Source organism: Rhinopithecus roxellana, chromosome 7, assembly GCF_007565055.1.
Source record: "Rhinopithecus roxellana isolate Shanxi Qingling chromosome 7, ASM756505v1, whole genome shotgun sequence".
Taxonomy (NCBI): Eukaryota; Metazoa; Chordata; class Mammalia; order Primates; family Cercopithecidae; genus Rhinopithecus; species Rhinopithecus roxellana.
The window spans coordinates 74,140,394-74,162,839 of record NC_044555.1 but is presented as its reverse complement, the minus strand read 5'-3'; the positions used below and the strand labels follow the sequence as shown (position 1 = coordinate 74,162,839).

The window sequence follows — 22,446 nt, the reverse complement described above, 5'->3', positions numbered from 1 at the left end:
AAGAAAAAAAGAGGCCGCATACTGAAGAACGTCGAGTATTTCCAGTCCCAGGCAAAGAATTTGTTGAGCGCCTATAAGAAATAGCCATCGGCCATAAAAGTGGAGATGGACATGGACATGTAAACAAAGACTTGATAAGGCGTGACGAACACAATAAATATGAACAGCATGAAGAAAATACTCAGGAGATATCATCTGAGAATGTTAGGAAAGGCTGCCCATAGGACAATACAGTTACCTAAGGTGGGGACAATAATACATTTCTCAGTGCACCAGGGTTGGCAGGCCAAGAGTAGAGACAGCCATTTCAGGAGAGAGAACAACATCCACCACTGGCATGGGCATGGAGTGACAGCGTGAAGGCGCCAGGTGTTTAGTTCTTCCGCAGCGTGGCTGACACCGATGGGTCTGGGGAAAGATGAGCTTTGAGGACGGAAGACATTATAAAGCAACTCTTACTGCATGATAAACAACTGTCACATCAGCCGGGGGTATCCAGCCACGATTTTTAAACAGGGCAGCAATAATAGCATATCCTAATTTTAGAAAGACGTGATAGGAGCTAACACTTTCGGTGGTGTTCACCGATATTAACTCAGTGAATACTTACGACAACACCACAAAGTTGGTATGTTTTTCCCATTTTCCATTTGAGAACACTGAGCTACAGAGAACATAAATAATATCCCCAAGTCCGCACTTCTAAAAGCTTCCACAGGGTCGACTGGGGTTCATACCCAGGCAGTCTTTTGCAGGTTCTGTGGTTTCAGCAGCTTTTATTTAACTGACTGTCTTGGGTACTTTTGCAATAGGCCAGGCACGCTTTCTGCACTGGGCAATGGGGGCTGGGTTCCTGAGGCAGGATTGTGCGTGTGTCTCGCCCTTTGGAAACGCCCAACAGGGGGTTGGTCTTACGTAGCGAAAGCTCAGGGCAGTGGTGGTTGAGAGAGACACGTGCAAAGCTTACAGCTCTGCAGAACAACTAGGGAAAGGCCCAAGGAGCCACTCATAGACACCACCACTTTGCATAGCTGCTTGACCCAAAGCAGAGTCTTCATCTCTGGGAAGGAAACTCAGGGTCTGTGGAAACGACCCACACCTGGGCCAGAGCTTCTCACCCAAGTGGACACCGGGCCAGGGCTGGGCAAATGAGATTCTGGTTTATACAGCATAGACAGGAGAAGACAGAGCCCCAGTACTGACTGGGCTCTGTAAGGTAGAGGAAGAGCATCCCCAATTCCTGCCACATGAGCTTCTTTCCCATGCAAAGCCTCCTTGTCCAACTTGCCCTTCGATTCTATCACATGGAACAGAATTATTTTAAGAACAGTGACGAATCCAGAAGGATGCAAAAAGAGGCTCAAGGGAAGAAAACTGGGGAAGAGACATAGGAAAGCTAGGCAAATGTGCTGTTTAGAAGCAGGAATTTCAAAGGAAGGAGTCTTGGGAATAAGTCAGTCCCATAAGCTCAACAAGGTAAGAGCAAAACAGTTGGGGAGATTTTGTATCCTCAGCAAGAAGTAATTCCCTAGTGTGCTGAGTGGCTTGAAGACCACTGAGTGGGAAATCTTCTGGTCCAAGATGACAGAAAAGACCCCTATTCTGCTTTGAAAAAATGAACAGTGATAATGGGGAAAGGATATAACTGCTAATCTAGAATTCTATTGTAGAAAAAGTATTTTCCAAAAATAAAAATGAAACAAAGACATGGCAATACATACCCTCAAAAATAAATCTGAGGCCGGGCGCGGTGGCTCATGCCTGTAATCCCAGCACTTTGGGAGGCTGAGGCAGAAGAATCACTTGAACCCGGAAGACAGAGGTTGTGGTGAGCCGAGATCATGCCAGTGCACTGCAGCCTGGGCAAAAAAAAGCGAACCTCCGTCGAACGAATGAACGGAAGATGAAAGAAAGAAAGAAAGGAAGAAAGGAAGGAAGAAAGGAAGGAAGAAAGGAAGGGGAAAGAAGGGGAAGGAAGGAGGGAGGGAGGGAGGGAGGAAATCTGAGAAAATCTGCTTCCAGTAGAACCATACTAATATATATATATATATACACACAGTTGCATATATTTAACTTCTTGCAGCAGAAGGAATGATCCTAGATATTAAATCATAATGAATATTGAGTATATAAAACAAAAATAATAAGGCTTGTAAAATTTAAATTATATAATTAGATTTAAAATGTACAAACTGACAAGAAAAATAGAGTCTACAAATAGTCCTTGTACTTAGGGAAATTTTGTGTATATATACATACAAAATTGTATCTATCTAAATATCTATCTATCTATCTATCTATCTATCTATCTATCTATCTATATATCTATATATCTATCTATGATGTCTTACAATCCCTTAATGTCTTGAGTAGGCAGTTATGATAGTCATAACTTTAAATTTTTTGCAGACAATGATAAAAAGTCTTTTGATATTAAATAAACAATGAACATGTACACCTAATCCTCTGAAAACAGGAAAGGATTTAGATCTCTTTTCATTTCTTTGTTTGTGCATAATGCCAGGAAGCAGTAATTCACTTGGCTATATTCTACTAATATGAATGAGTTGACCAGTTTTCCAATCATGCCACTGGTCTTCACTGGCTTTCTCTGTATCAATAATTCAGGAGCATCTCTGCCTGTACGAATGCTCTCAACTGAATGATTTTCCTAGCACCGTACTCTGTGTATGAAAAGCATTATGAACATTGAGATGTTGGGAATAAATTCCTCAGGGATAAATACCACCTGAACTCTCATCAATTCAGAATGGTAGCTACTAATTATTTGCAGAAGAAAAAGAAACTTGTTGAATACATATGGACACCTCCCCTTCCTTTTCTTTTTGAGCACAGAAGTTGTTACCATGTTGCTAACTACCTTAGCTATCTCAGGCAATGTCCAGAAAGACCAGGGAGAAACATTCCCATTAGGAATCCCCACGTAAACATCAAGCGAATCCCATTCACCATCTTTTTTTCTTTTCTGTTTTCTTATTCTTTTAGAAAACAGGGTCTCGCTTTGTCACCCAGCATGGAGTGCAGTGGTGCGATCACGGTTCACTGCAGCCTCAACCTCCCAGGCTCAGGTGATCTTGCTTCAGCCTCTCTGGGACTAAAGCTGTGTGCCACTTTCCCTGATTATTTTATTTTATTTTTATTTTATTTTATTTTATTATTTCTTTATTTGGTAGAGACAAGGTCTTGTTATGTTGCCCAGGCTCCATTTACCATGCTTGATATTCAACTGTTGTCCATGTGTGTCCCAGCGAAACACAGTTTGCTAAGAAAACAAAAGGCGAAGTGAACTCCTGGCCTTGGCACTCCCTGGAACTCGAAGTTGACCTTTGATGTGCTACATAGTGCCCGAGGAGGGCTGGGCATTCAGAGGCCCAGAAACAATGAGAAGAGACTGGAAGGGAGTCAGCTTTGCTCTCTGACTCTGAAACACCCAAAATTCAATCTTAGAGCAGAATATTCTCCAGTTGGTTCATGCTAGCCGCTATAGAAAATCCTGGAAATAAACAAAATGTGTCTCTTTGTTTTGTTTCATTTGTGGTCCTAGGGGATGCTTTTTATTAGCTCCAGTGGATACAGAAGAAGAAACAGTTAGTTCACACCTTAGTTACATTCATAGGCCCTGCCCACTTGGTCTTGGAGCAATGCAGGCTTCCCCCAGGTTCCCAAACATGTTTATCTTCTTCTCTTGGCTGTTGTCTCATCTTGTGCAGAGTGGCTGGTGAGTGTTGAAAGGTAGTTTCTGGGTCTTCTTCATGTTCTCTAAGGCAGCAGATAAAGCCTGTCAGCTTTTTTTGTTCTTGTTTTCCCTGGCGTCAAATTTTATTCATATGTTCTCACATTTTACAAAATCCTAAAAAGCAAGCCATGCAGGAGCTGCAAAAAAAAAAAAAAAAAAAAAAAAAAAAAAGTGGCTCCAAACAGACGCCTCCATAGATGTAATTCACAGACAGTCTACCTTTGTCAGTTAATTTTGTAGGGAATATTTGTAAAGTGTTTAAAAGGAAAAAAATTGTTTGAAACTGCTATACTAATTTCCCTAATTTAGGTCAGTGTAACTGTAGAGATGCAGGAACGCCTTGCAATATTTAAATCCACACTGGAAGTAATTGAGTTAGTGCTAAGTGAGAATGTGGCATGATTACCCCAGTCAGATATATGCTGTAGAGTGGACAGCTTTGTCCTAAAATTAGGTTATCACACATAGACAGTTCTGTGCTTTCCTTCCCGTTTTATTTAAATGGCCAGCGTGTGGCGCTGTTTCCTGTTAAAAAGCTGCTTTTGTCATTTCCAGCGGCTTCTCTCCAAATCCCTTGGTATTTATGTGGCTCAATATCAATTTCAATAGGCTTGAAAACATCAGAGAACAAAAACCCACTTAAGACTTTTAACAGAATAGAGTTTCAGTAATTCTGAAGCGCACCTGTAGATTCATTTTCATGCTTAACATGAAATTCAGAATAAACACGATTATTTATTTGAGCTTTGTTTTAAAAAACTGCTTCAAAAAAGTCTCATTTTACAAAATTTTAAATACAAATTTTACTGAAAAGTACATTATGCACATGAAAAGCAGGCCACTCAAAAGTGAGAAATGTCATTTTTAATTAAAGTTATATCATTTAAGACTTCATTAGGCCGGGCGCGGTGGCTCAAGCCTGTAATCCCAGCACTTTGGGAGGCCGAGACGGGCGGATCACGAGGTCAGGAGATCGAGACCATCCTGGCTAACACGGTGAAACCCCGTCTCTACTAAAAAATACAAAAAACTAGCCGGGCGAGGTGGCGGGCGCCTGTAGCCCCAGCTACTCGGGAGGCTGAGGCAGGAGAATGGCGTAAACCCGGGAGGCGGAGCTTGCAGTGAGCTGAGATCTGGCCACTGCACTCCAGCCTGGGCGACACAGGGAGACTCTGTCTCAAAAAAAAAAAAAAAAAAAAAAAGACTTCATTAAATTCATGCTTCTATTAATTTGTTTATGCTTTTCCAAATATTTGTTTAGGGGCAAGCCAGTAACATTTTTGTCATACATTTTTGAAATACAGTAGTCACTGTTTATATTTTTAATAGCCTCCCACATTTGACTTTAAGTATTTCTAACTATTTGTATGTTTCTCAGTATCTATGGCTTGTATGGAGAATTTGACATGAGGGCCCTAAGTATTTACGGTTGCTTATAGTAGTGTTGGTAACGTTAGAAGTAGGGTAAAATTAGTTAACTGCCTTGTCACTGGGGCAAGCGCTCAGTTTTACAGGCGTCAAGCAGCCTGTGAAACCACTGGGTTTCAAAAACCCACCCTCCTTGCTGGGTGAAGCATCTGTTCTGCTGTGTAAGACACCAGAATCAACAGAGGCCATCACCTGTACTAGAGAGACAGATTCATGGTGGGGCTCTGGGAGGGAAAGTGTACCCACAGCCGAACATCACCATTGCACATCACCATTCCCATCGCCAGACAATTGCTCTTGACACATGAAAATGCATCCTCTGACATACTTTATTTATTTATTTATTTTTATTTTATTTTATTTTGAGACGGAGTCTCAATCTGTCACCAGGCTGGAGTGCAGTGGGGTGATCTCAGCTCACTGCAGCCTTCGCCTCCCAGGTTCAAGTGATTCCTCTGCCTCAGTCTCCCGAGGCTGGCTAATTTTTTTTTTTTTTTTTTTTTTTTTTTGTATTTTAGTAGAGACGGGGTTTCACCATGTTGGCCAGGATCATCTTGATCTCCTGACCTTGTTATCTGCCCACCTCGGCCTCCCAAAGTGCTGGGATTACAGGTGTGAGCCACCATGCCCGGCCTATTTTTTACTAATTATTTTAACTTTAGTGACGATTGCAGCCAGGAAAAAAACTTTAGCAATTTCTTAGTCTAGACTCTCAGCACAGGCAGCAAACAAATTTAACACTCATTGATGGCGACATGACAACGTGAAAGGGCAAAGAGACAAATTCTTGAGAAGTGGTGGTAGTTAGAAATCATAATATTTGACAATATATATTTCGTATATTTTGCAAAGGAAGTTTAAATGTCATTAAAATAGTCTTCAGTGCACAAAAGTAATAGGAAACACAATTCTGAAACTTTGTAAAATCTTAGGAAACATCAAGATGACTAATAAAAGTGATCTCTTTAAACTGTATGGACTGCAACTAAACTTTTATAATCTCATTGAAGGTAAAAAATGTGTTATATGCTAAAGTTGTCCCCAAATAGGGTATCTAGCCTTGAGAGGTGATAAAAGAAAGCAGAAGACTGTAAATGGATGCGGTGGTCTTTTGTATAAACTAGAGTGTATATTCAAAGACCCTATGCCAGAAGTAATCATTGTTATTTGTAAAATCATTAGATTGGCCATTGGGGAACAGATGGGTACAGTACCATAAAGGTATACCTCATTCCTGCCTGAAACCACATTGCGAAAGATGCAAATCTGACATTTATCCATTCAGTTCTTAATTCTATCCCATGCTGTGCAGAAGAGAAGTTAAGTCTGGAGGAGAAGGAAAGCGGTTAAAGAAAGGCTTTAGCAGAGCTGAGCTAGCAAAGCCTGAGAACGTTGCCTGAGAGGGTGGAAGTATGGGTCACGGCCAGTGAGCTTGCAGGGCACACTCCTTCATCTTGCCACTGTTGCTTTTCCTGAAGTGAACTGCAGTCTCTAAGGGAAGATGCACACTCTTGCATCATCAAGTGGAGGCAATTAGAAAGGAAACTAGACCTCATCTGTGACTTTCTTCCCCTCACTTTACTTTCCCCTGGGAACCAAAACCAGGGACGATGTCGTTTTGTTCATGACTCCTAAATGCTGTCATATTTAAGTATTTGTTCTCCAGGTTTTGAGTGAGTTCTCATTTTGCTTTTCTAAGGGAAGCATATCAGATAAAGATTATATTTGCTACCTTCGAACTTTATCCTTATCCAGTGTAGCTGGAAGACCTTTAAAAAAAGGCAAGTTGCTGTCTGAAAAAACGAGTCTAAGAGAGTCTTGGCTAAATGTATTGGGAAAATATGTCCATTGGATTGTTAAGAAATAGACTAGTATATTGGCCGGGCGCGGTGGCTCAAGCCTGTAATCCCAGCACTTTGGGAGGCCGAGACAGGCAGATCACGAGGTCAGGAGTTCGAGACCATCCTGGCTAACACAGTGAAACCCCGTCTCTACTAAAAAATACAAAAAGCTAGCCAGGCGAGGTGGCGGGCGCCTGTAGTCCCAGCTACTCGGGAGGCTGAGGCAGGAGAATGGCGTAAACCCAGGAGGCGGAGCTTGCAGTGAGCTGAGATCCGGCCACTGCACTCCAGCCCGGGCGACAGAGCGAGACTCCATCTCAAAAAAAAAAAAAAGAAAGAAATAGACTAGTATGTCCAATCCATATAAACACACATCTAAAAAAAGGTACTTTAAACAAAATTAAATCATAGAGGCTATTTAAATAAATTTTTTGTACCATTTTTAATGGTTATGTACTTTGTTTTGTTTTGAGACAGGGTCTGGCTCTGTCACCAAGGCTGGAACTCAATGGCATGATCTGGGTGCACTGCAGCCTCGACCTCCTGGGCTCAAGCAGTCCTCGCACCTAGGCTTCCTGAGTAGCTGGGACCACAGATGTTTACCCCCTACCACCATGCCTGGCTAATTTTTGTACTTTTTGTAGAGATGGAGTTTCACCTTGTTGCCCAGGCTGGTCTCAAACTCCTGAGCTCATGTGATCCTCCTGCCTTGGCCTCCCAAAGTGCTGGAATTATAGGCATGAGCCACCAAACCGGGCCTCAGATGTACTTTTAAAATCAATTATCCCTCAAAGTGTAGTCCCTGGTTGAATTTGTATGGAATCACTTGGGGTATTATTTAAAAGCTGACATTTCAACCCTCCACCCCAGACATACTGACTCAGAATCTCTGAATTTAGGGCCCTGGAGTCTATCTTTAGTAAAGATTTCAGGTGCTTCTCGTTCTCTGCAGAAAAACAGAAAAAAAAAAAAAAAGAAAAGAAAAGAAAAAGAAACCAATAACTAAAGAAAATAAAAGGAAAATAATAACTTTTGGAAACTGTGAATGAGGGCTTTATTTTGTGTGATTCCTCCACAACCTGACCAAGACAACCGCACATTTTAGTCTATCGTTGTTCACGTAGATATAAATAAGAGACAATTAAGGTGCTTTTCTACTCTCTTTGTTAAATGTGTGCTTGTCTATTTGAGTCAAACCAAAGTCAATGTGAGGTTCAATTCTTCTCTAGACAAATTCGGATCATGGGGGTCAAGGAGATTTGGAGAAAGACATACTGAGCACTGTCTTACTAGCTGCACCCGAGGGTCCTACCCCTTTATCCATCACTCCTCAGCATACTCTTAGGGTACTTCTCCCCGGGGTTGGCTTTCATTAACTTAGGTTGTGGCTTACCCGGTTATGTCAAAAGTCAGAGAACTTCCATGTTTCAATTTGCAAGGTGAGCTGCATAATAAGTTGGGCATACATGGGCAGAATGAAAACAAAACAAAAAACACTGAAATTTGACTGTTATTCTGACTTTACTAGAATGTTTTCTTTTAAAAAGTTACTTTAAGCTGCAATTAAAATAAATAATATGAGAAAGGCCTGCATAATCACAGAGGATGTCTGATTATTCTAAAAGAAGAAAGCAATATAACCGCAAATATTATTTTAACATATTTATAATAAGGTGGCCCTATATGTTTAAACCCAAGCTTTCTGTTAAACTGTTTGTTCTCCTTTGTGGTTTATTATAAAATGCATTTATTCATAGAAATTAATATGCTTTGGAACCTATGTAAGCAGCACATACACTGCTTTTTTAAAAAAATACGGCAACCCCTATGAACATCCAAAGGCTATTTTTAAAAGCTCAGCATGCTTGTCCTCGTGATTTCACTTTCTAGAATATGCATTTCATGATATGACACGTAAAATTATAAATCAAAGTTACCTAAGAAAATGTCGGTGTACATAATATCTTTGCCTTCACCAAGACCACGTATTTGCTTAACTTTATTTATTTATTTATTTATTTATTTATTTATTTATTTATTTATTTAATTTTGAGACGGAATCTCTCTCTGTCACCCAGCCTGCAGTGCAGTGGCGTAATCTCTGCTCACTGCAAGCTCCGCCTCCCGGGTTCAGGCCATTCTCCTGCCTCAGCCTCCCGACTAGATGGGACTACAGGCGCCCACCACCACACCCGCCTAATTTTTTTGTATTTTTAGTAGAGATGGGGTTTCACCGCGTTAGCCAGGATGGTCTTGATCTCCTTACCTCGTGATCTGCCCTCCTCAGCCTCCCAAAGTGTTGGGATTACAGGCGTGAGCCACCAAGCCCGGCCTTGCTTAACTTTAAAACTCCAAACAGACCGGGCCCTGTGGCTCACGCCACTGCACTCCAGCCTGGGTGACAGAATGAGACTCCGTCCTAAAACAAAACAAAACAAAAAAACTCCAAAGAAACACTAGGACAGGATCCCCTAAGCTTTTGGAAATGTTTTTAGTAATTCACAAATTAAAGTGACAACATTTAGAAGACAATCTCTGTATTCAGACATTATTTATTGACACTTCGCTTTATACACATGCTTGCTTGGGGTCACTATAGTTAGCTTCTTTACTCTTGGTTAATATTATGTTTAACATACTTAAAAAATATTTCCATTTGTAATTCTGAGCAATTTTAAAACAAATCACTGAAGTCATGTAAGTTTATGCCAAAATTACTAGGTTTCCAGCCCAAGTAAAGAGTGGCCCCAACCTTTTTGGTACCAGGGACTAGTTTCATGGAAGACAGTTTTTCCATGGACCTGGGGGTAGCGAGTGATGGCTTGGGGATGAAATTGTTCCATCTCAGATCGACATTAGAGTCTTATAAGGAGTGCACTACCTAGATATCTCACATGCATAGTTCACTGTAGGATTGAAGCCCGTATCAGAATCTAATGCCGCCACTGATCTGACCTGAGGCGCAGCTCAGGCAGTAATGTTCCCTGGCCTGCCTTCGCCCAGTTCCTAACAGGCCACTGATAGGTAGTGGTCCAAGGCCTGGGGGTTGGGGACCCCTGAAGTAAAGCATTGTCATGGCTAAAACCTACAGGTAGGGTCAGCTACATAATTTGTGAGACTTCACACAAAATGAAAATTCAGGGAAACTTGTTCAAAAATTGTGAAGAGTTTCAGGATGGTGATGGCAGAACAGGCCTTTTAAGAGTGCGACTGTACCATTGTACAGCTTGTATGTCCATGAAACTGGCTCTGCCTATAGAACCTTTTGAACAAGATGACCCTGATTTTCTAATTCGCTGAGAAACACACCAAGGCCAATTAATTCGACTGGCCTTCCTGATTTAAGCTATGTGAAGAAATACACATGTAAGATGATGCACTTGAAAAGCATTCATAATAGGATAGCTGCAGATGGCTGTCACTGCAATTTGTTAACAGGCAGATCTCAAAATTGCAGAGTGGAACCTGTGTATAAGAATAGGGGAAAGAGTGGGAAATTGCAAAACAACTATACAGGCTTTGTGCAAAGAGGATTCGGGCCTTCCGATGTAGCTTTGAGTAGAGCGAGTGCATCTAGATACCCTGACTGTGTTTAGCTGGGTGCTTATGGAGATCCTATGTTTTCGAAGGTGAAAGCGCAATTGAGTAGGAGACGGCGGAGATGTCAGAGCAAAGGAACAGCAGTCAGTTGTTGTCCATTCGAATAGGAGTGTGCCTGGGTCTTTTTTCTCTGGGTTCTACCTGCACGAGGACTGTCACTTCCTGATGGAGCTCAGGGGAGTGTAGAGCTTTGTCACAGGTTGTGTCTCATCAATGCCTCCTGTCTTTCTGTGGCAAGATCCTGGCTGGGGAGGGAGAATTCCTGTGCTGAGAGAACACTAGAAAAAACGACAGGAGAGGCCGGAGCAGCCATTCCAAAGCTAAAAAGCCTGAGTCAAGAGGCTAGGGAGAAATCATGGGGAAAGAAAGAGATTAAGACGCAAGTCTATTTAGAATAAATCACTCACTTTGGGCGTGCAAGGCTTACTAGGAAAACAGACACCTGAGGAAACAAGGCGTGTGGACCTAAAGGTGGTTAGCTATGCACTGAGACTGTCTCCCGGGAAAACAGTGCGGGAAGGGAGGGAGGGAGGGAGGGATGCGGGAAGGACGGAAGAAATGCAGGAGGGAGAGAAGGAGCAACATGTCTCCGGGACACTGTAGGGCAAATGTCCACGCTCCCCTCCCCGTCTGCCTTACTGCCATTTCAGTTTTCTTCCCTTCTTTCCACTACCTGGGCAAAGGGAATTCGAATATGTGAAAGCGTTGGAAAAGCCTGGACCCAGGAGAGGTCGGGGAGAAAAGAGGCCACTTAGGGGCGCGGGGTCAATCCCCAGGCAGGTGGGACGCCCCTGGGGGTCCTGAGGCCTCTTCCCTCCTGCTGAAGGGAGCAACCTTTCTGGCAGGCCTGGACCTGCTCACACCTGACGTTTACCTGGACGGAGGGGGGAGGTGGGAGGGGCAGGAAGCGGGTGGTGCGGACGGGAAAGGCGCCTGCGTGGGAGCCCGGCCCCTCGAGACCCGCGCGGCGTGGAAACCCGCTCTGCGTCGCCCTCCCCCGGAGCGCCCGAGCTCGCAGCCCCCGAGACCGGCCCACGGGCCCTGCGCCCGGCCCCCCTGTCACTCACACGCCTTCCAGCCAATGGTGCGGCCGTCTGTCCCCCTCACCCCACCCCTCGAGGGCGAGCTGGGAGGGAGGTCGGATGGGAGGGTCCGGCAGTAGTTGAAGGATTGAACTTTCCGGCTTAGTCGCAGCGGCTGCCTCGTCCCCAGTAGTGCAGCCCCGGCGCGGAGCAGGGAGCCTCGGCCCGCGCCCGGCGCCCTCGCCCACGACCTGCAGCCATGGTGCTCGGGGTGCCCAGCGCTGTCCTGACCCTCTGCCTCTGGCTGGCGGCCTCCAGGGGCTGCCTGGCGGCCGGCCCCGGCGCGGCTGCTGCGCGACGGCTGGACGAGTCGCTGTCTGCCGGGAGCGTCCAGCGCGCCCGCTGCGCCTCCAGGTGCCTGAGCCTGCAGATCACTCGCATCTCCGCCTTCTTCCAGCACTTCCAGGTATGGGGAGGTCCCCGCCTGCCCGGGGTTATTTCTGGGGCTGCGGCTGCGGGCCGCGGCGGGGGCGCACCGGGGCGCGCGCCTCCCAGCCTGGGCGCGCAAAGTTCTCGGCCAGCGCCGCGGGCTGATCCTGGCTTCCCCTGGACGTGGATCTTACAGTCGAGGTGCTGGAACCGTCCTTTCCAGCCTCTTCCCGGCTCCCGAAACGAAAAAGAAGCCGGAGGCATCTTGTCCCAACTCCCTCCTTCCCAGCGGGAAACCAAAGGCGATTTCCTTGGGGAGGGAGAGTCATGAATGCCGAGGGTGGGTGTGTGGATGTGGCTGTTTCCCGGTAATTGAGTGCGCAAGACTCCGAGCGAGTGGCGACTCCTGCAAAGAGTCCCAGGCGCTCCGGGGCACTGGCAGGGAGTCCGGGAGGCGCGCCCGGCTGCGCCCGGGGACCTCGCCTCGAGCTCCAGCCCCGCAGGTGCCCGCCGGCCGACACTTTGAACGATGGTTTTCACCCTCTGCGGGCTCAGAGCTCGCTGCCCACCCTTGGAGACCCAGCCAGGGGACTTGTGCCAAGTCGTGTTCCAGGGTGCGTGTATACGCGTGTGGCGGGTGCGGGTGGCTGTGTGCGCCTCAATTCGGAACCCCAAATATTCAAGGTCTTGCTCTGGACTACCGTAGAGCGTCAGGGAAGAAGTGCCGGGGACAGGGAATTTGGCGGGGCCGTTATTTGGATACTCCGCAACGAGTCCGGAGGGCACCGTCCCCTAAACCCCGTACGTAGGTTCTTTGAGGATGGGGGTGTGTGTGTGCGCGCGCGCTTGTGTGGGAGGCTCCGGGAGCCGCGCGCTTGGCTCCCGGGTTGCCGGGACTCTGCCCTGTGGCGCGGACCCCCCCCCCCCCCCCCGGGACTTGCGCGGAGGCTTCGGGTGCGGGTGGGCGCACGAGAGCAGGTTCGGGACTCAGCGGGAGCGAGTGCAGCTGCTGCCTGTATTAGCCCTGTCGAGTGCGCAAGCTCTGAAATCCTCCACTTACTTTGAACCTCTCATCCTTCTCTCCTTCTCATTATCGCCTCTATCTCTAGGTGCCCACCTGTTTCAAGTTCCCAGTTTTTCGCCTCAGGGAAATTCTGGAGGGACTAAAAGGGGAAGTGGGGACTGGGCGGGAACTGGAAGCCAAACCCTTGGCTCTTAAAGTGGGCGCCCCTCCTGCCGGGGCTGGGTCAAGGGGCGGAGGGTCCCTCTAGGGGTCCTGGAAATTAAGCTGCCAGAGGAGGCTATATTAATACGGATGGAGTGTGGAAGTGATTCCCCTTAGCCCTCGGGGATGATCTTGAACCGGCTGGTGAAGCTGGTGAAGCTGTGCAGTTGAGTTTGTTCTAAGTCGTAGAAGCAGCATCTCGTGGGTGTCAGAGAAATGGGCACGCTCTGCAGTCCTCCTGCGTCTTCGGGGAATGGAAGACCCAGTGCTCACCTCCTGTGGTGAAATTACCCAGACATCCTGGACAGAGCCGGGGGAGGGCCGGTCCCCAGGCACCTAGTTTCCAGCTCTCCGCGTCCTACCCTGAATGTCACTCTCCTAAGAAGATGCCACACTATTGTTTGAAACAACAGAAAACAACGAAACGGAGCAGCCTATTTCTAGGGAGAAAGAGTACCTTTTTTTTTCTTTTTATTGAATTGTCAGTGCTGTAATTTATTTGTTTTACAGTTTCAGTGGCTAAAGCAGCAGCTTAGATGAAGCCAGTTCCCGTGAAAGGCTTTTCTTGTGGTCTCCTTGGCATGATTTCTTTTTGGAAGAAAAACTGCTGACAGAATGCACATTGCTAGACAATCCTGATTACATTTTAATTAGCTGGGAGTGAAATAAGCTGCAAATTACTCAGTTAAGACTTAATAAGTGCTGTGTTTGTAATCAATTGCAAAGCCATTCTGGGAGCCTTAACCCTAACCTGGTAATGCCTATCTGATTTATCTAAATTGCGGGGATTAAGCTTTTTTAAGATCTGAAAAGACAGCAACACATTCTCCTTATAAAACCCCAAGCTTCCTTGTTCCCCACCGCTTGCCATATATATATATATATATATATATATATATAAAATTAGAAGGAAGATGGGCCGGGTGCAGTGGCTCATGCCTGTAATCCCTGCACTTTGGGAGGCCAAGGCGGACGGATCATTTGAGGTCAGGAGTTCGAGACCAGCCTGGCCAACGTGAAATCCCGTCTCTACAAAAAATTAGCCCGGTGTAGTGGCACATGCTTGTAGTCCCAGCTACTCAGGAGGCTGAGGCAGGAGAATCCTTGAACCTGGGAGGCAGTGGTTGCAGTGAGCCGAGATCACACCACTGCACTCCAGCCTGGGTGACAGAGCAAGACTGTGTCTCAAAAAAAAAAAAAAAAAAAAAAAAGAAGGAAGGTAGAGAAATTAGTCTGCAGACAACTCATGACACTGCATGTGGTGTTTATTAGTTTATTTATAAAGTCTGGGCTACAGGAAGTCTTAGGAAGAGCCCTTTCCTACAGGGTCACTCCCCCCAACTTCTGCTAATGAGCCCACCCATAAAGCTGTCTCTGGAGCAGGTGCCTGTTTCCATCTTCTCTTGCATGGTTTCAGGCTATGTTTAAGGATGGAAGAAGCTTGCCTGGCCTCCAGCCTGGATGCTGGCCAGGTATGTGGACTCTCAAGTATGAAAGCTGTCAGGCCTTGCCTCAGGAGAGCGCAACCTATGCACTCATGGGGTAGGCAGCGACGCAGATTCCCTGGGGCAGTGACCTGCTGTCACAGGCCTGCAGAGGAAGCTGTTTTCTCATAGTCTGTGTCCCAGTTGTCCCCACTGTCCTACACTGCCCAGTCCTTCAGCAACAAGACAGAAAAGTGGTGGGTAGATGTTCGCACCTGACACCTCCAGGTCTATAGGCTGCTTCTGCCCCACCTGCACACAGTGGCTGTCAACCACGCCCAAAAACACAAGGGACTCAGTACTGAGGCATGGGCATGGGGATGCAGACCAGGGGTACCTGAGTAATCCGGCACTGCTCCGACCTGGAAAGGAAGAAAGGAAGATGGGATGGAAACCCCATCATTTCACTACTGAATGCTGCCCTTCATTCATGAAAAGAAACAGTGCATGTTAGCATCTCCTGAAATGTCAGTATCTGGCTCCAGGATGCTTTGTCCAGGGCATTTGGCACGGAGCTATTTCAGGCTCACAAATAGAATACATAAGTGCAGTTAGCAAAGTAAAGAGGAGCTATGGGTCTGTGAGGTATGGAGCAGGGAAGTGGGCTTTGGGACTGGGCAGATCTGCTCTACACCCAGGCTCTGCTGTTCGCAGATGGGTAGCTTGGGTGCATCACACCACCTTCCTGAATGTCCACCCTTCATATGCCCCGTGGGGGAGAGAAGCACCTGCCCTGCAAGATGCAATCAGGATGCAAAACATGTTGGGGTAATGCACGTGATGGTAATACAGCAGCTAGCACTACCCGGAAGATTACTAAGGAGCAGCCACTCTTCTGGGTGTTTTACAAGTACTATTCTGTTAATCCCCACAACACTCCTAGAAGGCAGCTACTAAATTAGAGAAGAACTCAGAGATCTTGAAAAGTTGGCTCATCACACAGTTCATTGACGATTTAGCTGGGTTATCAGTGAGGATGGCTTCTAGTTTTTGGTTTTGTTTCTATTTTTAAGATTTTGTTGGTTAGCTGGATAATGTACTTCAGGACTGACTACCTAATTTTCAGGGCCTGGTGCAAAATAAAAACGTGGGGCCTCTTACTCAGCAAGAAAAAAAGCGTTCAAGGAAATAAGATATAAAACGTTTTCCTTTCTTCTGCCACTTGCTTCTCTTAACTAGTCATGGTGTTTTAAATTTCCTATTCCATGTCGTTCTCAGTAAAGAAAATTTAAAAGTTTAATTATTAGCATGACACTAACTCTTCTTTATATTGTGCAATGCCAGTTTTACATGCAAATATCAGAGCACTGAATTCCTGGAGGGAGCCCTGAAATGGCCAGAGGGTCCAACAGGCCAGACTCGGGAATGGTGGAAGCAGGAAGAGAAGGCTCCCCCAAGGCCTTGGGCTTAGACACATGTGCTCAGGCATGATGCTGGCCAGGTCCCCTCTTTTGCCTGCTGCTGCACCCAGGGATTGTACTCTTGCCTGGCACACGTCCTCTGGAAGTTGAGCCAGGTGCTTCCCCGTCGTAGGCCAGCTCCTCCTGCCCCCAGCAGATGGGCAGCTCCCAGGTGTATTGCAACCTCCTCAGTGGGTGTGCCATTCCAGTGTCTCAGAATCGGGCTGGCCACCCACCAAACACGCCGTGATGCTACTAGTATGGAATGGGGACAGACACAACCATACCATGGGACACTGTAGGACATGCATATGGCCAACCCTGATCTTCCCTACACCCATGCCCAGGTTCCTGCAGGGATCATAGTGGGCAGGGATCATGTGATGGGAGGTGGTGAGCAGAAGGCCAGTGGGGCCTGGGGTGCCGGTGATGGGGGAATGGGCGGTGAGAACCTGTCCTGGAGAGGTGAGGGTGCGGTGGGAGTCAGGATCGGTTGTAAGCTGACATGTCCACTCTCCAGTGAGTACTGCAGTGTGCTATTGACTTACATACAAAACTCAAACTCAAAGAATTTCAGCATGGGCCATTGCAGAGCATACCCCAAGCCTAGGTCCTCTTGTGAGCATGGAGTGGACTGCACTGGTCATACGTCTGTGAAACTGACCTTGTTTGCTTTGTTTGTATGTCAAGGATGCAGCCATCTGGGGAAGTTTAAACCTACTTTAGTGTGGTGGTTCCTCATAGGGTCACCTGTAATGTTAAAGGGTACGATGCTGACATATGCTCCCTTAGGGAGAAACATCTCTCCTTTTATGTTCTCAACTTCCCTAGAAGATTAAAGAAGAAGGAAAGGAGGGAGGTGGTGCCTGAGATAAGCCCTGTCTCTTTATAGGTGACTCTTTATGCATATGAGAGTGACTTCATGCCTTATGCTTCATCTTGGACACTCCTGCTCCTCTGACCTCCCCTGGGTCTGCCCATGGTGGCACAGGTGTAGCGGAGTCTTGAGCTCTACACATAATAAGTTCCGTAAGCATGGGCAGGCTTGGGACCTGCCATTGGCAATCTCAGCATCGGCAGGCCTGGAACCTGCTCTTTCTCTGCCTGTGTTTTCTCAATGGAGGCTCAAGAGAGTAGGGTTTGAGGAAAAGTAGTAGTCCGTGGGCAAGTGAGGCGAGGTGTGTGTGTATGTGTGTCTGTGTCTTGGCCAGATTTCAGAATGCCCAGGGAGAAAGTGGATGGGATCTTGCTGGAAGACAAATAGCAGGTTGCCAGCAGCTTGGCCCTGGGGTTCCAGAATTGTACTGATGTTAAGAGATTTTTCCTTAATGGGACATTATTCACCCTATAAAGTACCACTGATAGACTCCCTTCGGTAGCTGATTAGGGATCACAGGCTCTTCCTAGCAGTAATTGGAGGCTGTTTGTTTTGGCAAAAAGGAGAATGAAGCTGGTGATGAGATCATTCCACTTAGAGGACCAGCCTCTCCTCCAAGAAAAGTAAACAAACAATTAGTGCATCAAAACCCCAGCAGCTACAAATCAGCCCCAGGCTCACAGATTTCAGAGGAACGGATTTTGTGGTGCTCATACCCAGCCTATCCTGTGTCCCTTTGCCCTGTGCTGAGTTTTCAGTTATGTTGCAGGATGGCCAGGCATTTAGAGAGCCGCTGGCAGCGACACGGCTCGATGCAGTTTGATCTTGATGTTTCCTGATCTGAGTTATTGGCTCTCTGGCTGCATTTCTAACATGTTCTGACTTTGACCCAAAAGAAACCTTATGCTATTCATTGCAATTTTTTGTGTTTTTAATATGGTATTTCTCTTTGAACATGATTTAAAACTCTACCTTATTGTGACTGTAATAGAACATTTAAAAACAATAGAAAACACACTTACTAACTTGTTTATTTCTTCATGCAGTATATCAAATATATATATATCAGATATATATCTCTGTGTATATATACAAGTGTATATATATATATATGATATTATTTATGCACATGTGTGTATTTGGACCCCTAAATTAAAAAGGTAATATTGTTGGTGCAAGTGTTCCCACTTTAAAAAATGTAATCATAAATTTGGAGGTTATCATATTTATTCAGAATAAATTCACCACCTTTCATGTTCTAACCTACCAGGTATGTTTCAGTGAGTGAGTATAAAATGTTGGGGTTAAGGTAGAGAGACTTATGAAAGTGTTAGGGGGCACTGCTTGTATTAGGTCAGAAATGGAGACGTTCCAATGGATTACTTGGTATTGCTGTCCAGAAAGGGAGGTTTGGGGCAGCAATTAATGAAGCATATCTATATTATCAAAAGGCATTTTTATTTATGAAATAGGAACAGAAATAACTGAAAATGCATCTTTGCAATGCCTTGTGTAAAGTGTAGAATAACATAATTCCTGGGCATCATCTAAGCTCACAGAGCCTTAGGGTTCTGAAGTCAGCTGCCTTTCAACCTTTCCATTTAACTTACTCTGGGCTCCATATTTTGAAAGCAGGTTGTCTATCAACATATGGCATTTATTAAGTATGACCTAGTTTTTCCTCTTTACATTAATCCAAGATATCCATAACTCTTTCAAGCTTTAGATTAGCATTAGGTTGCCGCCATGACCAGAACTGATTGATAAAATGAATAGTCATGACATTTTAGTTCTCTTTGCACCATCATCTTAGGAAAATGTGTCATTTTGGGGAGTTTTCTGAAATATTTTAAAAGAGGTGATAGACACCAATTCCTTCTCCAGTCGATGCAGTTGTTGACCTCTTTCTTGCCTCTCACCCCACCATCTCCCGGCTCCTGTATCAGCTGCTAATAGCTTACAGCTGCTTCCTTTTAAGGGACTAACCTTTGGCCGATGGGCACCATGTTGCTTGCAAGGTCATGCATCCTCCTCCCTTGATGTGGGCAGACCATGGCAATTGGCTCTCCGCTCAGGGGATATAGGAGGTCAGCCGCCTGCTGGAATCAGCTCTGTAATGCAATTCATGCCCAAAAGCATTGCATGGGATCAGGCTCATGCAGGGCTCAGGCTGAGATCCCATCCCCACACAGGTTTTATCTCTGCCTTCTCCTGCCCCCTCTCTTCCCTCTTCTACTGAGAGCTTCTCTCCCTGCCCCAATATTACCCCATGTCTGAGAAACCCCATTTCAACCTCTGCTTCTAGGAAACCCAGTCTAAACACCTCCCTTCAGAAACACTTGGTCCAATTCAACACTTTTGTTTTTTCTGATCAGACAACTCGATTCTTATAGAAATGACCTGTTCAAGCTAGTAGGTAGAAGAAGTAAAAATACAACCTAGCTTTTACACTCTCAGCTAAGACTTCATTTATTATCCTTTAAAAAAATTGAGAGGGAATACAAAGTTTAAACATCATTTTATTTTATTTTTATTTATTTATTTTTTTTCAGACGGAGTGTCTGTCACCCAGGCTGGAGTGCAGTGGCATGAACTTGGCTCACTGCAAGCTCCGCCTCCCGAGTTCACACCATTCTCCTGCCTCAGCCTCCCGAATAGCTGGGACTACAGGCGCCCGCCACCACACCTGGCTAATTTTTTCTATTTTTTAGTAGAGACGGGGTTTCACCGTGTTATCCAGGATGGTCTCGATCTTCTGACGTCGTTATCCGCCCGCCTCGGCCTCCCAAAGTGCTGGGATTACAGGCGTGAGCCACCGCGCCTGGCCTAAACATAATTTTAAATAAAGAAACAGATTCAGAAGATTTTCTGTTACTTGAATTTAGTTTCTAGCTCCTGATGACTTCAGTAAAAAGATTTCAATTCTTGGACCTAGTAGGTAAGCACATCATGCTCCCTCATTGTTGAGAATTCAATGAAATGTGAAAATATGCACTGTTCAGGCAAGCTTGAAATAGCGGTAGGGTAGGTGGGCAGTAGCTGGAGTGAGAGGACATCATTAACGACAGTACTACATGGCAGGTCTAGGAAGAAGGCAAGGGAGCCCCAATATTTCAGGTATCAGCCAACGTTGGATTTACTCAGCATGCAACCAGAGGAGCTATACCCCCAAAAAGCTGCCTCCTCCAGGACGTGCAATCCTTTGTATATTTTAAAAATGTAATTTATGTATGGTTTCAAAGAGGTGAGGGGAGAAATTTTCCCTGATGGTAAAGAGGGTTGGATAAAAATAGTTCTCCTTATTAGCCAATATGTAAAAAACGCCCAGAAAGGAACAAATGTAGCTTTTGTAGATTGTTTTCATGTAAATCACTGTCTGTTTAGGTGCTGGATCTGTTTCTTTCTTTAAAAAGTACTGATTGATTCGCATTTCCCTGATTGCTAGTGATGTGGAGCATTTTTTCATGTTTGTTGGCCATTTGTTTATCTTCTTTCGAGAATTGTTTATTCATGTCCCTAGGCCACTTTTTGATGAGATTGTTTTTTCTTCTTGCTGATTTGTTTGTAGATTCTGGATATTAGTTATTTGTCAGATGTATAGGTTGTGAAGATTTTCTCCCACTCTGTGGGTTGTCTGTTTACTCTGCTGACTGTTCTTTTTGCTGTGCAAAAGCTCTTCAGTTTAATTAAGTCCCACCTATTTATCTTTGTTTTTGTTGCATTTGCTTTTGGGTATTTGGTCATGAAATCTTTGCCTAAGCCAATGTCTCAAAGGATTATTCCAATGTTATCTTCTAGAATCATTATAGTTTCAGGTCTTAGATTTAAGTCCTTGATCCATCTTGAGTTGGTTTTTGTATAAAATGAGACATGAGGATCCAGTTTCATTCTCCTACACGTGGCTTGCCAATTATCCCAGCACCGTTTGTTGAATAGGGCGTCCTTTCCCCACTTTGTTTTTGTTTGCTTTGTCGAACCACAGTGCGATACCACCTTACCCCCCCGTAAGAATGGCTATTATCAAAAAATCAAAAAATAGTAGATGTTGATGTGGATGCAGTGAAAAGGGAACACTTCTACACTGCTGGTGGGAATGTAAACTAGTAAAACCACTGTGGAAAACGGTGTGGAGATTCCTTAAAGAACTAAAAGTAGAACTACCGTTTGATCCAGCAATCCCACTACTGGATATCTACCCAGAGTAAAAGAAGTCATTATATGAAAAATATACTTGCACACGCATGTTTATAGCAGCACAATTTGCAATTGCAAAAATGTGGAACCAGCCCAAAGGCCCATCAATCAACGAGTGGATAAAGAAACTGTGGTATATGTGTGTGTGTGTGTGTGTGTGTGTGTGTGTGTGTGTGTGTGTGTATAAATATATATATACACACACAATGGAATACCACTCAGCCATAAAAAGGAATGAACTAATGGCATTCGCAGCAACCTGGATGGGATTGGAGACCATTATTGTAAGTGAAGTAACTCAGGAATGGAAAACCAAACATTGTATGTTCTCACTTGTAAGTGGGAGCTAAGCTATGAGGATGCAAAGGCGTAAGAGTGATACAGTGGACTTTGGGGACTCCGGGGGAAAGGGTGGGAAGGGGGTGAGGGATAAAAGACCTACACACTGGGTTCAGTGTACACTGCTCGGGTGATGGGTGCACCCAGATTTCACAAATCACCACTAAATAACTTACTTGTCTAACCATATACCACCTGCTCCCCCAAAACCTATAGAAATATTTTTTTTAAAAAAGTACTGATTTAATAAGTTGCATTTATTTCAGCTAATATCAGTAGATTGTTACAATTCCAAAGATGAGCTAAAACCTCTGTACGTGAGGAACTTAGGGTCTATTTGAGGCTAAGACTTATTTGTAAACAGACAAGTTCAGTCCAATAGATGGAGTTTTTTGTATGAGATCTCAGAGGAGGGAGGGTGTTTATCTTTTTAGGGAACGTCTCATAATTGCTCGCTGAGTTATTCCAGCTTGGAACAGCATGTGTATAAATAGAGAGTCTTGTAACAGTGTGGTCTGTCTGTTGGGGACCATAACCTAAATGGCCATGATACAGCATCAGCCTCCCAGCTAGCAGCCAGGCTTTGGGAACTTGTTAGAGAAGGAATAAATAGCCACAAAGCTCAAGTGCTTTGTTCTGCAAGGCAGGTTAAGAGCATGCCCATTGTAACCTGATGCCACATTCAAGCCACAACACTCAGGAGTGTGTGTCTTGCTGGTTCTTGCTAATCTGGTTGAATTTCAACTCTTAATGCTTTTCAGTTGATCTCTATGGAGATCCTTGGCCGCACCCCTAAGAAAGTGCCTAAGAAAGAAGAAGTGAGGAAAAGGAGGCTGTTCATCTCTTGGCT

General features: G+C 45.2%; 1 protein-coding gene across 1 annotated transcript in view; it reads left to right on the top strand.

Moving 5' to 3' along the window:
• The first annotated feature begins 11,835 nt into the window (after positions 1-11,835).
• ANOS1 (anosmin 1) overlaps positions 11,836-22,446 on the top strand; it is a 213,298-nt gene continuing 202,687 nt past the window's right edge. Inside the window, exon 1 of the mRNA XM_030934773.1 lies at positions 11,836-12,114. Within this exon, the coding sequence (XP_030790633.1) occupies positions 11,908-12,114 (207 nt within the window). The 5' untranslated portion in view covers positions 11,836-11,907. The remainder of the gene's footprint in view (positions 12,115-22,446) is intronic.